This window comes from Hydra viridissima, unplaced genomic scaffold, assembly GCF_058129835.1.
Source record: "Hydra viridissima isolate aposymbiotic clone 2 unplaced genomic scaffold, HvirCarnegie_v1 scaffold_1, whole genome shotgun sequence".
Taxonomy (NCBI): domain Eukaryota; kingdom Metazoa; phylum Cnidaria; class Hydrozoa; order Anthoathecata; family Hydridae; genus Hydra; species Hydra viridissima.
Window position 1 is genome coordinate 4565641 of NW_028324300.1, and position 17101 is coordinate 4582741.

At 29.2% G+C, this 17101-nt stretch overlaps 1 protein-coding gene, 1 long non-coding RNA gene and 1 pseudogene across 3 annotated transcripts; 1 reads left to right on the plus strand and 2 right to left on the minus strand.

Annotated features, from left to right (window-relative positions):
• Nucleotides 1-1710: 1710 nt before the first annotated feature.
• On the minus strand, nucleotides 1711-16732 carry LOC149892985 (uncharacterized). Its single transcript, XM_090068528.1, has 7 exons — nucleotides 16294-16732; nucleotides 16099-16210; nucleotides 15737-15874; nucleotides 15407-15637; nucleotides 14384-14692; nucleotides 13977-14249; nucleotides 1711-2506 (listed from the first exon to the last, which is right to left on the minus strand). The coding sequence occupies exons 1-7, from the start codon at nucleotides 16606-16608 to the stop codon at nucleotides 2340-2342; spliced, it is 1545 nt and encodes a 514-aa protein (XP_089924654.1). The 5' UTR covers nucleotides 16609-16732; the 3' UTR covers nucleotides 1711-2339.
• On the minus strand, nucleotides 4821-5731 carry LOC149892986 (uncharacterized; annotated as a pseudogene). The gene is made up of 3 exons (XR_016455973.1): nucleotides 5672-5731; nucleotides 4996-5580; nucleotides 4821-4895 (listed from the first exon to the last, which is right to left on the minus strand). The product of XR_016455973.1 is annotated as an uncharacterized LOC149892986 (transcript).
• LOC149892987 (uncharacterized) lies at nucleotides 7943-9262 on the plus strand. The gene is made up of 2 exons (XR_016445543.1): nucleotides 7943-8080; nucleotides 8334-9262. It is a non-coding gene; the product is annotated as an uncharacterized LOC149892987 (long non-coding RNA).
• Nucleotides 16733-17101: the final 369 nt, after the last annotated feature.

Consider the following 17101-nt stretch of genomic DNA (forward strand, 5'->3'; position numbering starts at 1 on the left):
ATCAGTATTATAGTGGGATTCATCCTGCAGACTATTTGAACCTGTTTAAAAAAACGTTTTCATCATTGAAAACAAAAGATGTTGTATTTGACAAACAAAAAATGTTGCTGTTGACTCTGCCATAATCTATAAATAAATTTTGGGAAGTAACTAAGGATTCCGACTGTAAGATTGATCGTAAGATTGCGACCGTAATGATCAAACTAAAAAGTAACAAAGTAAAGTAAAGAATATTTGCAGGATTTTGGGGCTGAAACTTGAAGATGCTTATGTTTCCTTTAGCTTTTGTTCGTTTGGCTTGAAACTTATAAAATCAAGAAGAAAAAAAACAACTAACTATAACTATTAATTTAGAGAAGAAATTCCTGCATCCACTGAAGGCGCGGATCTAAGGAGTGGCCAATGTGGCAATGGTCACATACTTTAAATATAAGTTCAGCCACGTTAGTTTTGGGTTTTTTCGCATAAGGAATATCCTTAAAAATTTAAATTTGTCTGCCGTATTATACGGATTTTGGCTATAGAGATTTCTGCTATGGCCACAACGGTTCTTATTACACGTTACCGACATTTTATTCAATCAATAAATGCTGTGAGAAGATATTAAACTATTGATCTTTTATCAAAATTTCAACTGTGAAATGAATAGACTTTTATAAGTGAAGAAACTTATTTAAAAAAAAATTACTTCGCTTTTTTTACTTACTTAAGCAATATTTCATTTACAGTAAATATTTTCAATAAAAACCTATATTTCATTTACAGTAAATATTTTCAATAAAAACCTATTTCGTTATTTAAAGAAAAAAAAATCTTTTTGTAATCGAACAAAGTTAAAATAAGGAAAAGTGCGTATAAAAAGTTAATTCTTTACCAAAAAAAGTTCTATAAAACCTGAAGCTAACTTAGTTATAGATTTTGTCGAGCTTCATCTTTAACTCTGCTGCACCCACACTGCGACTTTATAAGTTTAAGCACCAGGATTTAATTGAAAAAGTGAAGGATGGTTTTTTGAACTGGTAGAAGTAACACAAAGAAAACATCATTTCAAAACAGAAACCAACAACAACGTGGATGAGATCGGCATACAGCTATAGCCAGAGCCATCAAAAAAAAAAGCCACGAAAGGCAAAAATCTTTGTTAAACTGATTTCAGTTAAAAAACAACAACTTGTCACACTTGCAATATACAGTACAGCAGAATAGGTTTTTCCGCTTCTTTTTGCTTCATCAAGAGTTTGAATGAAGGTTATGAATTTTTCCCCAATACTTAAAATAGATGTAGATACATTTTTGCTAACCTGCTTCAACATCTCTCAATCCATCAGCACTAGATTGGCACTTTCTATTAAAGAAGTTTGTAATGAAAATCTACAATGATGACCCTATCATGTTTTTAACTACAAATCTTAACATAAATATTAACCATATTCTAGCTCCTGAATTGAAATATGAATGATAATAACACTTACTATTGATCTTTCTCGTTTAAATTGATAAATCCTTTTTTGCCCGAAGATGCTTTTGAAGTCAGTTGTTGTTCTTGACAATAGTTTGATTATCAAGTTTATTCAGTGTGTTTGTTTCGACCTCTGAGTCATGGTTCTCTAAAACAGGTTTGATTCATTTTTGCTTTTGGTCTCACATGTTAGCCACAGAACTGATAACCCTTACCCCAACGTATATAATCGAGAAAAAAATTACACCAACTATTCCCAAATGCATTAGTCAAGAACAAAGTATAAAAGTATAAAAAAGCGTTCACATAATTATGTTTATGAAAATTCAGTGAATAAATATTACAAAACGCTCGTAAAACTCAATGTCCGAACCCATAGTAAATTAAGTTCTTCTACAAGGTAATTTCTGAAGTTGATAATTAAAAACTGATCGATGGTCAATAAATATAGCTTGTTTTTCTCTTCGACTAAGTTTTAAATGAACTTAAATTATGATTGGATAAGAATTGTGTCGCTTATGGCATATAAGTGTATAAGACACGAAGATAAAATAAAATAGCATATTTTTGTAATTTATAAATTTATCGATTTTATCTCCATGACGGTTTTTCCCGCCCTTACCTTTTTGTATGGTTTACTAATTTAATACTTCTTATTATGCAGTAGATTAAATCTTTTGTTCGTTGCTATAAGCTTAAAACATAATGTAATCTAATTACCTAAAATATCGGTATGACGCAATTCTATAATTCGAATAACAAATAACTTTAAAGTACTATAGAATGTTTATTTGATTATAAAAACGTAACCACAGTCAAGCTAATAAAAGACCACATGGTTTTCAAATGTCTCACAAGTTTCATCAAAAACTTAACATGTTTAATTAGTTTGGAGTAAAAATTGAATCCATCGAAGGTTAACTTCAGAACTGTAGCGAGCTCCTTGAACTGAAGTTGGATACCATTTATCGTTACATTTGTATGACCACCAATTGTTGCATGAAAGAAACTTTGCTCCTCGCGCATAAAATCTATCGAACTCATAGGCTAAAGGGAAAACAAAAAGAAAAATATTTTACACTTTTATTGCATTATATAAAAATGCACAATATTTGATATATAGTGAGGCTTCTAAAATAGGAAATCTAAAAATTTTTGCAGTCTCAATTCAACTGCAGTTCAATCTTTAACAATGTCTAAAAAAAATATAAATATTGGTGAAATGGAAAATTTATTCTTACTTATATAGCTTTTGAAAAACGTTTTTCTTATTGGACCTTCCAAAAACCTGATTTTAACATTCTAAGTTATTTCCAATGAGAAAGGGTAGTAAACATTTGAAATGGATAAAAAGTTTTAAAAATAAGTGAATTTTGGATAATAAATATAAATATAAGATGGTCAGAAAGTTTGCAACGCAACACACCGTTCGAGAGAGAGAAACTTGATAACCGATTGGGTTACTTCTTCAGTCGCTCAGCTTTGAACTCCGATTTCAGAAAAGTTTGAAAAAAGTGAAACCAAAATAAACAAAGACTCTTCTGATTTAATAAGTTCCAAAAGGTATTGTAAAATAGTTTTAGCAGTTTTGTCTTGACAGACTTTCATGGGACTTCCGGATTTATAAAGACACTTTTTCATTTACAGATGTTTTTAGTTTTTTGATCTTTTACAAAATTAAAACATACAAAACGGAAAAAATTGTTTTTTCATTTTTTCTCTCGAGGAAGCAACGTTACTTCATAAACGTTACTTCATAGGTTTTTGAACTTGAGGGTTCGACGCAAAAAGTGTTTGAGACGGGATGTTTCCCTGCAGTTATTAATTCTAAGACAACCATGCTGCAAAATCTTCAAAATCTCAATTCACAACCCGTCATTGAGTTTAAAGGTTAAAATATTTCAGTTAATTTATTGATCTAGAAAAAATTATCATACCAGATAATGGTTGATAGTATAAATGACTTTGTAAAGATACGAGCGGACAGAGCTGTTCGAGATTTTGAATTAAAAAATCTCTCCTTAATTAAAAATTGTTTTCATAAAACTTATAAATTATTAAGAAGTTACTTTCAGAGTAATTTTTTCTTACTTTGTGACTAAAAAAGAAAAAAGAAAAATAAAGTTATACATTAAGCAGAGTGTGGCGAAAAATAGAATATAATTCATTGGCCGAAAAATGTTATAACAATCTTGGATGTCATTCTAACATTTGCAGTCACAAGGCTCAACAAACAGTTAACACAAGTGTCATATAAGGTCTTTAGTATAGTTCCTCACAAATTAGTTTGCGCATCTGTTACATTTCCTTACAATTGACTTCAATCAACCCTTAAGAACGTTCAACTTTAAGCGCTTAATTTTTGTAAGAAATCCATTCTCAAAAAGTTTGCAGGTTCGGTCTTTCTGACTAATAACTCATTTGTTTTCAACAAGTTATTTCCATACTTAAGCTTTTTAGCCTTTTTATGAACATATTTCAATGATTCATCTTTTTATGCTCATTATATCGTAAACTACCCACCCAACATAAGACGACTTTAAGACGTATGTAACTTATCTTTAACTCGAATAGATGTCTGCAACTGATTAAAGACGTGTTTAAGATGGCTTTTTTCACCTCATTAAGAGGTCTTCCGACAACCAGTTTAAGACCTCCTTAAAACATCTTTACAATACCTCTTTCGGAATAACTAGTTTAAGATGTCTATTGGAATAACGAATTTAAGATGTCTTTAATCATGGAAGTAAAAAAGATGAACGTGCAACGTTATTGTCTTTTTAAAAACCATGGTTGCTGCACATAGTTAAAATTAATTATTCTAAACAATAGAAATTTAATTGCCTTAAAGTCTGGCCAGATTCGTCGAAAAGTTTTGATTTCGCCTAACTAGTCACATCAACTTCCTTTTACTTATTAAAGATAACAGCATTAGAACCAAGTTTTAAGCTTGAATACTTTAGTACATGTATAACTTGAGATATTTAAAAAGTAATACAAAGTATCAACTAGTTTTGTAGCTGCCTGGAGCACAATGGTTTCATTTCCAGGGAACTACTCCATACAATATATTGCTACAGACTTCCAGCTTATGAATATTATAGAATTTTCTATTTAGGCTTACTCCATCAGACACTATAGCTTTTAGTTTAAGTCCAATGAGTTCTATTATCAAAAAGATTATCATATATGCATATATATATATATATATATATATATATATATATATATATATATATATATATATATATATATATATATATATATATATATATATATATGTATATATATATATACGTAAAATAAAGATATAGTTTATCGTAATACTATATTTTTTATTTATTGAAATGATACATCCACTTCAGATACATATTTTGGATTAAAGTAAGCCTCCTTTTGTGGCGACTGGGAACTCTCTCCGGTACTCCTGAACAACCTGAATAAAATAAAAGTAATATTTAATGTGTTTTTTAAACCTAGCCTATAGAATGTGTTCAAGAAAAAAATAACAAAAAATTAAATTTGTTTATACATACCTGTATCAAAAATTGTTTTTGATGCTCATTTTTCGTCATTTTTTCATTGTAATCCTCAATCAACTTCACTCCTCTTTCTGCAATATCATTTGTACATTTTAAGGTTGAAATGATATTTTTTCCTGTGCAATAATCCTCTCTGTTTTCCAAATTCAGCGGATCGTCCTGAAGGAATTAAACACAAATACCGAATCGTTTAAATAACTGAAGTGAATTGGCGGACAATAATTCAGTTGGTAGATCTTTTTGAACAAAATTTTAGACATCTCGGATTTGCAACGATAGTTTTTTCTCAATGACTTCTGTCTCTTCATTTTCTTCTTCTTTTTCATTCACAGTCTCTATGTTTTTACTTGCACATTCCATAATTTTTTGAGCCATTCTAATTTTTTCAACTTTCTCAATTCTATCGTCAATTATTGCCATGGCAGCACACTCTTCACTTAGATACCATAAATGGTTTAAAAATTTTGTTATTGAAATGGTTGCAATGTTTTCATTAATATTTTTTAATTTAACCAATTTTCTCAAAAAATATATATCATTTAGGAGAGCTCCTGTAGTATTCGTTGTTTTTAGATTTTTCTAAATTTCTGACATTATCGTACAAAGATTTTAATTTCGAAATACAGTTTGAACGGTTTTGAACTGGGATTCTTGCTTTTTTCCAAAAAACGACCACTTCATCAATAACTAAAGCACTGCTGTCATTAAGATTTAAATTTACCACTCTCATGTTATAAAAAAGTACACTCAAAACATCTCGTTTACATGGTAATTTACTACCGTAGATTTGATTTTTCATCACTCCAACTAGATAAATATTTTTCCGAAAAGTGGACATTTTAGCACTTTTATCAGATAGTTATATAGAACGTCTTTTCTAATGCACTTCATGTACGAAACTAAAACGAATGTAGCATTGAACAAATAATATGTAAAAACAAAATTGACTTGTAGAGACTAGTAGTTGCGCTTATAGCGAATTCAGAATGCACTTGGTGGTTAGTTACGCCGACTCGTCATAGCATGTTAAGCAGTCAGATGCATGAAACTTTAAGGCCAATGCGGCACGTGTTAATATTATCGGATTGAGCTGAAATTTTGTATTTTTAATGTTTTGGTGTAACTGAACAAAATTACAAACAATTTTGAAAAAATATGAACTTTCGAAAATAAGGACCACCCTAATATATATATATATATATATATATATATATATTTATATATATATATATATTTATATATATATATATATACATACATACATATATATATATGTATATATATATACATACATATAAATATATGTATGTATATATATACATATATATATATATGTATGTATATATATATGTATATATGTATATATATACATACATATATTTGCCATAAATTTATATATATAATATATATGTATCTTCTTAATATAATTAGCACAGAAACGTTTAACGTTTAATGTTTAACGTCGTTTCGTCATTAGTTACTAGGCTTTGAAAAAGCGCGTTCTCCTAATGCACGCGGCTATTGGAGAAAGATCTCTTGAGCGAGTTGAAACTTTTTTCCTTTTGGAATTTAATTATTAGTTTAGATAGATTTCCTAAAGAATCATATTAAGATAAATGATAATCTTTAAGATCATATTATAATTGAAGTAAGTATATAAAATAGTTAAATATACATTTTTATTAGCTAAAGTAGAAAGGATTTAAATTTTTATCAGAAAAAGTAGAAAGGATTTTAATCTTTTAAATCGTTTGTATTTTGTTTGTTTTAGCTTTTCTTTTAGCAGCTTTATTTTTGTTATTTTATTTTTTAGAAGGAAAATAAGGGTATGGATGTCATTTAAAGTCATACTAATGCTATTTCCATAAAATGGTTATTACTACTTTGAAATTATTACTACTTTGAAATTATTACTACTTTGAAATTATTACTACTTTGAAATTATTACTACTTTGAAATTATTACTACTTTGAAATTATTACTACTTTGAAATTATTACTACTTTGAAATTATTACTACTTTGAAATTTCTGTGATGCTATTAACTATTGGCGCTACTCGACTTTCTCCCCCCCCCCCCCCCCTAATTTTATGATTGATTCTGATAGAGAATTTTATGCTGATTCAGAAAAATATAAAAACATAGACCTGAAAATCAACGGAAAGTGCTCTAATTCGAAGTCAAAGTTGTAAAAAATCCCACTAAAAACCCTAATATTCGCCATTTTTTTTAAAACGCTTTCATTTTTAACGAAAATTAATTACCGTTACATTGCGCAATAAAAAGACCTGGTTTCCATAAGCCTTAGCATTATTATTTTAAAGTATGGTAACGAAAGTGTTATAAGGAAATGAAATTAATAGAAGATTTCAAATAAAGTTTGAACGTAGAATTTGAGAATGTAGAAAAATTGATGAATAATTATTATTGTATCATACGCTGGTTTATTTTATTAAAAAAAACGGTTTGAAGGTTACATTTTCTAAATTTTACATGTGATAGAACAACTATGAACTGAGTTTCAAAAGTTCTTCTTTTAGGAAAAAAAAACTGTTGAATTCTTTTTTAAAATTTATTACAATAGTACATTCCTTGCAAAATAGTTTATTCTCTAATAATCAAAAAACGGCTATTTTCATTGCCACAAAAAATTGCGCAAGGTAAACATACTTTAACGACTTTTTTAACGTAAAAACCATGCTATTAATGTATTGCTTTTGTCAGGTAAAAGTTCATTAATTTATTATTTACAAAATGGCGATTATTAGGGTTTTTAGTGGGATTTTTTACAACTTTGACTTCGAATTAGAGCACTTTCCGTTGATTTTCAGGTCTATGTTTTTATATTTTTCTGAATCAGCATAAAATTTTCTATCAGAATCAATCATAAAATTAGGGGGGGGGGGGGGGGGGGAGAAAGTCGAGTAGCGCCTTAACTATTATTGTTCTTTTTTAGAAAATTTAGAAAATAAATTAAAATTTTGTGCCGACACTGACATGGCATGTCACATGTTATAGTATGTAAATGTTAAATTTTGTTATGAGGATTACAGTTCTTATGAAAAGAAAAAAAAAGAAGGTAAAGAGTATTGTTTGTAAATATATATTTTGTATCTTTTTAAATTTTCTGGCATCATTTTTAAATTTTTTTATTTGCACACTTATAGCTGTTTTATCAATGTGTTTTTATAAAAATGTTAAGTGTTTTTTTATTGTTTGTGTATGTGTTGATAAGTGTTATATGATTGTTTTAAAAATGTGTTTAAATATGTATATGAGGTATATATATTTAACCTTATATACATATTTAAACACATTTATTGTGTTTATAGTTGGTACATCTGTTTATATTATGTTGTTTCCGTGTTTTCAAAGTGCTGTGATTTGGTAAACGTGTGGAGTAAGATTTGTCAACTTTGCCAGCCAAGTGATGTACTTTTAACAGAGGGTTACACGATAGTTTTTAGTGTCAAACTGTTACTGCTTTAGGTCTTGCTGTTTTCAAGCCTTTATTATTAAAGATTAAGATTATTCTAAAAATACATAATAATGTATTTTAATAACATTTTGCATAATGTTGTTACTTATGTTTTGTTATATATGAATATTATCTTACTTAAGTTATATTATATACATATATTAACTTATGGTGCGTGTTGTTGCTGTGATGTTTTTTTGTTATCTTTTGAGTTAATAGACATATGGCTTAACTTAATATTTGTGTCTGTTATTAAAAATGTTAAATAGGTAATTTTGTTAAAAATCACTGCTTTTAATCATTTACTAAAAGCCAATACAAATTATTTTGCTATATAAACAATTTCTTTTATCTCAATCTGATTTTTTGTCTTTAGCGCTGTTTACTACTGATTTTGCTATAAATATTTTGGAATCATGATGTTCCAGCATAAGTTGCTATAATCGCTATCAGTCTCCCCTCACAAAATGAAGTTGCAGTTGTATTTGTTGGTGTACTACCTGTTTCCAGGGAAGATGTTATTTACCCAAGAGGTCATCCTCTTAAAACTCTATCAAGTTTGTCTGCCAACTTAGATCCTATTGTTTATCCTCTATTTTTTCCAAGGGGTGATGCTGGTTGGCATAATCAATTGGTTCACAACCCTGAACGTGCTACATTAGTTAGAAATCATGTTACATTTTCTCAGTATTACAATATAAACTTTCAGTTAGACAATTTTTTCTTCACTCTTTTATGGCAAAAAACTGTTTCAGCAATATGCTATTGATGCGTATGTTAAAATCAAAGTAGAAAAAAGTAGAAAGATAGTAGAATCGTGTATAAAATGTTCTTTGCATTGGCAATTGGTGCAGAAGTCTGTATAAACTGAAAATATTAGAATACAAGATGGGGAAGGTGAATTTTCCCAATGGCTACTAAAATTTGGGAATGGAAGAATACCTGTCAAAGAGGAGAATCCTTATAAATGATGCATTAAAATACCAAATCAGTGCATTATTAGAGAAAATAAATCGATTGTTGAAAAGATTTTCTGAGATGCTGATCAAAAGGATTATTCTAAATGCGTGATTTTAACACCAACTAATGTTGATTCATTATTAATCAATGAAGAAGTGCTTGAATGTCTGCCGGGTAAGGTCAAAATTTATGTAAGTGCTGATCAAACTGATACTGATGACCTTAATGAAAGAAATGACTTTCCTGTTGAGTGTTTGAATAGTTTAACTCTTTCAGGTATGCCACCTCATTGTTTAAAATTGAAAATTGGTTGTGTAATAATGCTACTTAGATATTTAGATCTCAAAGCTGGGTTATGCAATGGTACTCGAATAAAAGATTGTGCTCTTTAAAATAATTATACTGATGCAGAGGATTTGACAGGTGTTTCTGGTGGTAAACGGGTTTTTGTTCCTCAATATCAGTTGGCTCCATCAGGTTCTAATTTACCTTTTGTTCTGAAACATCGTGAGTTTCCTGTCAGATTGGCTCATTCAATGACAATAAAAGTCAAGGTCAAACATTTGATAGAGTTGGGGTATATATTTTCTCTCATGGTCAACAATATGTTGCATGTTCAAGAATGAGAGCATTTAATAGTTTGTTTTTCAAAATTAATAAACATTTCATTCAAGGTGTGGTAGGTGAAAAGTGTTACACAAATAATGTCATATTTTCTAATGTTCTTAATTTATAGTGTTAAGATTTTTGTTTTGAAAATTGACTGTTTGTAAGTTGTGAGCACATTTTGTTTGTATAAATTTATTTATTATTTTAATATATATATATTTTTTAATAGTTTTTGATAAATATATCTGTCATATATATGTGTTATATATAAAACCATATTTGTTTATAGTTGTATATATGTTTAAATTATATTGTTTCCATGTTTTCAAAGTGGTGTGACTTGGGATTATGTTGAGCAAGATTGATAACCTTGCCAGCCAAGCGATGTATTTATAGCAGAGGTGTGACTTGGCAGCATTTAGTATCAGGCAGTGTTACTGCTTTAGAGTTAGGTTGTGTTGTGTGGTCTTTTTAATTATTCTGGAAACACAATGTCTGTTAATGTTTAGCGTAATGTGTATGAGAGAGTATGCAACCTTGATCTTTAAATCTAGGGTGTTTTAATGTCCTAAGTTTGAAGTAATTGAATAACAAATATTGAATATAAAAACAAATATACTTTTATGTATTTATATGTTTAGTAAAAAAATAAATATAGTTAACTTTAAATTGGTTTTCTAATTTTGACTTTCATATTTTAATTTTTGTTTGTTATTTTCGCTGGAGTTTAGGATCAAGAGTGTAAATATTCTATTGTTATGTGTTATTGTTGTGATGTTTTGTGTTCAAATTCATTTTTAACAATAAACACCTTCATATTGGTGTCTATTGTTAAAAATGAATTATAGGTAGTTTCATTATTGAAACTTACTGCTTTTATTTATTTACTTAAAGCCAAGACAATATTATGCTAAAAATGCAATTTATATCTTAATTTGATTTATATATATATATATATATATATATATATATATATATATATAGAGAGAGAGAGAGAGAGAGAGAGAGAGAGAGAGAGAGAGAGAGAGAGAGAGAGAGAGAGAGAGAGAGAGAGAGAGAGAGAGAGAGAGAGAGAGAGAGAGAGAGAGAGAGAGAGAGAGAGAGAGAGAGAGAGAGAGAGAGAGAGAGAGAGAGAGAGAGAGAGAGAGAGAGAGAGAGAGAGAGAGAGAGAGAGAGAGAGAGAGAGAGAGAGAGAGAGAGAGAGAGAGAGAGAGAGAGAGAGAGAGAGAGTATTGTTAATCCTTTTGTACTTCGAAATAGATTTTATAGTTTAATTTTCGATAAATGTTTATATTAACTGCTATGTTAAAATAGGTTACTATAAATAGGTAAATCGATTTTCAGGTTTTATGTGGTGTTTTTTTTTTTGTTTTTTGGTGTTTTTTTTTGTTATGGTATTACAATTCCTTTTTTTTTTCTTTAAGATTTACGATTGACGCATACGATTTATAAAAAAAAACATGAATACCTTTTATTGTAAATTTTTGTCAGCTAAAATGATATAAATATATGCAATTAGTTCAATTTTTAAAAATCTTTATTTTATTCCTAATTATTCGTTGAACGTAACTTTGGGGATCTTTTTAAACGGGGGGGGGGGGTTATAATTGTAGTTTTGCGCATTAGTTAAATATCGAGTTACTTAAATTTTATAAGGTGTTAAACTAATTGATTATCTTAGTTTGCATTTGCAACACTTTTGAGGAAAGAAAAAATTGTTATACATGTAAATCATTGTTTTACATTTTATTATTCTGGTAGAAGGTCTTCATCAAAAACTTGATAACTCTTAATAAAGATAACTCTATTCTCCTTACCACCATTAAGGCAAAAACGGGGAAGGGAGGTCCTTTATTTGTGTCAAATTATTAAAGAGAATTAAATTTCGAGTAACAAAAGGAATTTTTAAATAACCGTTTACTAAAAATTATTGAAACAAAGAGGCCATATATAAAAATGGTCACATTAGTGCCATAAATAGCAATAGTCAAATGGTCAGATATTTTGAATAAATTCATATAGTTGTGTGCATTTAACGTTTTAAAGACAATTTCCTTTGTTAAAGAAACATGTATCAAAGGGATGCCAAAGAATTATTAATTTATGTAAAATTTACGTTCTCTTTATATTAATCTTATTAATTAAAGTTCACGTTATAAGAATACAACACGAATTTAGCTTTACTTTTTCTTCAATTTAAAGCATGAGGAAGTAATACTTTGTATCAGTAACTAAAAACGTATTGTTTTGAACTCAGTAATGTCGAGGAAAATGGTTCTGCGTTACATTGATATGACCTATGTCAGCTGTAAATTACTCAAATAATGTTAAATAATTGGTAAATTATTTTACCCCCGCATATTTTTTAATTTGAAGGCGTTTTTCTAAAAGGGTAATAGTTATGGTTTTACAACTTTAAATTGTGGAAAACAGCCACTATAAATTAACAGACCGACCATAACCCGTATTACGGGTTGCTTTTTTGCTAGTATATATAAATTTATGGCAAGCCACAAGAATAACTTAGTATTTAATATTGACATAGTATGATTTACGAGCTGTATATAAACTAAATCATATTTGACAAAAACTAATGGGTTGTTATGTGCTTTTTATGAAAAATGAAACAATATATGAAATATGAAAAACGAAAACATGAAATATCTGGCCGCATTTTGCAAGATAAATATAAATTTGAATAACTTTTTAAAAAGTTTTGCTTTATCAAATGAATTATAATAAAGCCCATTAAAAAATACACCTGCTAAAAACAATGCACAATTGAATCTAGATCTTGACAAAAAATTTTTTTAAGCCTTTTTACATTACGCTATACTTTTTTAGTCATTTAAAAATTATACTTTCAGGTCTATTTTCTTATTGACAAACTTTGTTTACACGAAAAAAGTTCCCAAATTTACAAATTATCATCTTGGAAAAATGATCAAAGCTGTTCGTGCCGACAACTAATTTCCTATACCTTGGTGTAATTTATTTAGTAATTTGTAAATACATGAAGTGTTTGCATATTATTTTTCAACACATTTACATGTCCATGCTTTAATTTCTTCCTTAATTGGGTCTTTAATTACGCTTTTAGTCTAAATTGCGGAAGAATTACAAGAATTGTGTGGTTTAGAGCTATCCGGTCTGACTATAAAATCAGTTGTACAAACTGTGGAAGTTAGAGCTTTTCCCAGCAAGGATACACTGGATATTATTCTTGTGTGAGGTGCATTATCAAAGGTTCTTGGAAGGAAGGGTAGTGCTCAATTAAAGATTAGGATTTTAGCAGCCAGTCGCAAAAGCAAGATCAGAAATGTAAGTCTCCTCTTATAGTTGCAGTTATTAAATATGTTTTTGGATTCTGCCTTGACTAGGTTATCACAAGCACATATTATTCAGATTTCTGAGAAATTAATCGAATTTAGAAATTAGATTGTTCGCTAATGATAAATTTCAACTTGGATGGATAGAAAGGCGGAAAGAAAAGTTTTAAAGAAACCCACTTTTATAAATGAGTAATTGGTAAATGCCCTTTATAATACCCGCGCAGATTTTTTCTGGTTTTTTTTGTCTTAACTTTAAAAACTTTTCTTTGTCAATGTTGTTGTTCAACTTTATTGAAATCATCAGTTGCTAGTTAAGCAAAATCAATTTTGCGTAGAGAACACTGTTTTGGTAATAAAGTTTAGGAACGTGTCAAAAACTCAACTTTAACGTAAAAGAATAGCAACTTTTTAATTTCTCAGCTTTCCAAAATGATTTTTTTTTTAATAAAACATTTGAACATTAAAAAACAAAAGCTAAAATTTAATCTTAAATTTGCAATCTGGTTTCAAAGGACTTTTTTACTTCGTTGCTGATGAAAAATGATGAGAAGAAAAAAATAGCTTTTGATTTAAAATTTAAAGTTAATAAAACTTACATCCTCTTGCGTCATAACTCGCGTAAGAGAATTGGTAGAGATTCTCTTTTGTGTCAACTTTAACATCATTATAGATTGTGCTCACAGTTACACCATCTATAAAGGAATAATCTACTCGCATGTTCGTTTTTAACACACTGGTTATTTTGTAAAGGTTTTCCAAACCGATCCATTGTTGATTCACAAGACCAAATCCACTTGTATAAGCTTCGTAGTTTTTGTCCCAAAAATCATTTTCCCAACTGGAATATCGAGTCATCATTGGAATCCAGACTAAAAACAAAAACCTCTTATAGTTGTGGAAGCTCCACGTCTTATAATACCATGGACCTATAAGAGATGGACGTACAACCTATTTTTATTTTGCGAACCATACTCGTTGTGTATTGTTATAACTGTAGATATACCTAAACTGCTGGAAATGGTTGGTGAAGGACTCGACGGTTGAAAAATGCACGAAATGTATGTGGAGTATTCACCTATATAATATTGATAGTTTGAATTCAAAAATACACATTCGCACCATGAGTAAAAAGGTTGCGTATTTACTCCACGCAAGTAGTAATTGTTATATCGATAATCTGGATTGTTTGTATATCTAGATATACATTTCTCAACGCATAACTCTTTTGAATATAGCTGCGCGCTGACAGTGTTTCCAGTTATCGAAAAATCATTTGTTCCATAGTGGCATTCATCCTGTTGGCTATCTGAACCTGAACAAAACAAAACGTTTTTAAAACATTTTAAACGAGAGATTTAAATATTACTTTGTTTTTACAATAATCTTTTAATATCTATAAATAGACTTTTAAAAATAGCTGAAGATTTCGACCGTGCAATTGAATAAAATAAAAAGTAATGAAGTTGAGTAAAAGAAAAGTTGAAGGACTTTGAAGTCGAAACAAGAAAATCTCTTCATTCCCTTAAGCTTTTCGTGGTAATTTTACTCGAAACTTTGTAAAATAAAAAAAAAGTTGATAAAAATCTTTTATTTTTCAGAGAAGAAACTTCTCAATATACTCAAATCCATGAAATTTTCTATATTCTCTACTTCAGTTGAAAAATTTTCTGCCATCAAAGAATGTGAAAACGCTCATTTTAGTTTGTACAACGGTCGAGGCTGATGGTGACATCATAAAGAAAAGTTATTTTTAAAAATCAGGGTGTTGAAGCAACAACTTTTTTTTTCTGTTGAACATTCACTTTTTTTAACTTATTTTTCTAAGATGGTGACGCTGCTTAAAGTCTTCTTATTTTTGAAATATGAGGTGGAGGTACAAAAAGTCAATACAAAAAAATCGCACATTTTACCAAAGACGCGATTTTCTTTAAGAATTTTGCTTTTGGTTTGTCATAAAGAATGATAGCTAACAAATCAAAAGATAAAAATTAAAACATTTAGTCTTACTAACAAAAGAAAAATATACCAAGTTTGCAGAACGTTGTGTAAAACCATGAATCCATGTTGCTGATTGATCCTTCAATGCATTCACATCCGTCACCTGTCAATTTAGCTATGCTGATTTCACTTTTCCCGCTATAAATTTCATTCCTACAGAACGTGGTGCAGTCATCCATGGTTAAATAATCACGAGGATAAAAGCGATAATAATCATAACCATAAACAACCTGGTAGTTGACAAACGGACACGCTGAAACTATATAAATGAACGTTGATTAGTACCCAGCAATTTATTCAAACTTATTTCCTTGCTAACAGGCATTAGTAAGTTTTTATGTATGTAATATTTTTGTACCTGCAATTTGTGACTGGTTTTTGTTCATTTCACACAATGTTGTAATTGAAGCATTGCCGGTAGGATTTATTTGGTAGATTCCTGTTTGGTTAAATCCACTTTGATAGTGGCTTTGACAACTCTTTTTCTCTCCAGCAGCTTAAAAGAAGTTGTTATAAGCAGTTTTTCTTCTTACGTGCTATGTTTTAAGACATAACATGGAAGAAAAAAAATTGCTACAAGAATAACAGCAAACAAACTTTTTTGTAACATATTTCCTTATACTTTATGTTTTTTACGACATAAAAACTCTATTTTTAATTTAACCTCAGATCCTCATGAACTCGTTTAAAGTTCAAGATTTAGAGATAAAAATAAAAAACCTTTGGTGCAGTTACAAATATGCTGCCTTCTATTTCTCCCAGAACATGAGGGCTGGCATTTGCACTTTCCGCAAGCATTCTTTTTTAAATTGCAGCTTTGAGAACAGCGAGCCTAAATGTTCTCATACTTTAAGTCGATAGAAATGGAAGCAAACTGTATAAAAAGTTAATGTAGAATTGAATTTTCAAACTTACCGCTTTTTTTGTGACAAAAAAGTATCCGCTTTGCTTTTTTGTTGTAGGTGAGTCTTCAGAATATGTTTTACAATAGATTGTTTTGTTGTCGATGATCTGAAGACCAACTGATTTGCAGGAAGAGTCCGTTGTTGGGCAACTTTGTATGCAGTCCTCAAAAGAGTGCAGAGTTGTGCTAGATATGTAGTTATTGTCCGACACTCTTGTATTTTTAAAAACGGTGTACGAGCTAGAGGAGGATATCCATTCAGGATAGATGTACTCAGAAAGCACTTTTGATAAATATAAGAGCAGCACCTTCACACCGAAAACCATCTTCACTGCTGCTGTTTTTATATCAAATAAAAAAAATTTAAACGCTGTACTCTTTTAAAAAATTAAATAAATAATCGATCTCTAACATTTTGATAATATACAGAAATAATTATCAAATAAACGGTGAATAAACTTTCTCATCTCATTGAATATTCATGAGGTGTTTAAATTTTCATTAATAAAGCCAGCCAGCTCCATGTGTACTGCTGTGTACTTGTAAAAAATGATCTAAATTAATCAAATAAGTAAATTACAAGTATTAATAAATTAGACATGTGATTTACGATATGAATCAAATAGGCTGTCTGATTTGTTATTAATATTTATCATTTAAATAAACATTTAATTATACACTAAACCGGAAAATTAACGCACTACTTATACATTTCCATTAATTTTAATTATCATTAAATCTAGCATATATTTTGATATATGTTTCGGTATAATTTCATTTTTTTGTATCGTATTGTAATCAGCAATAAATATCTCATTA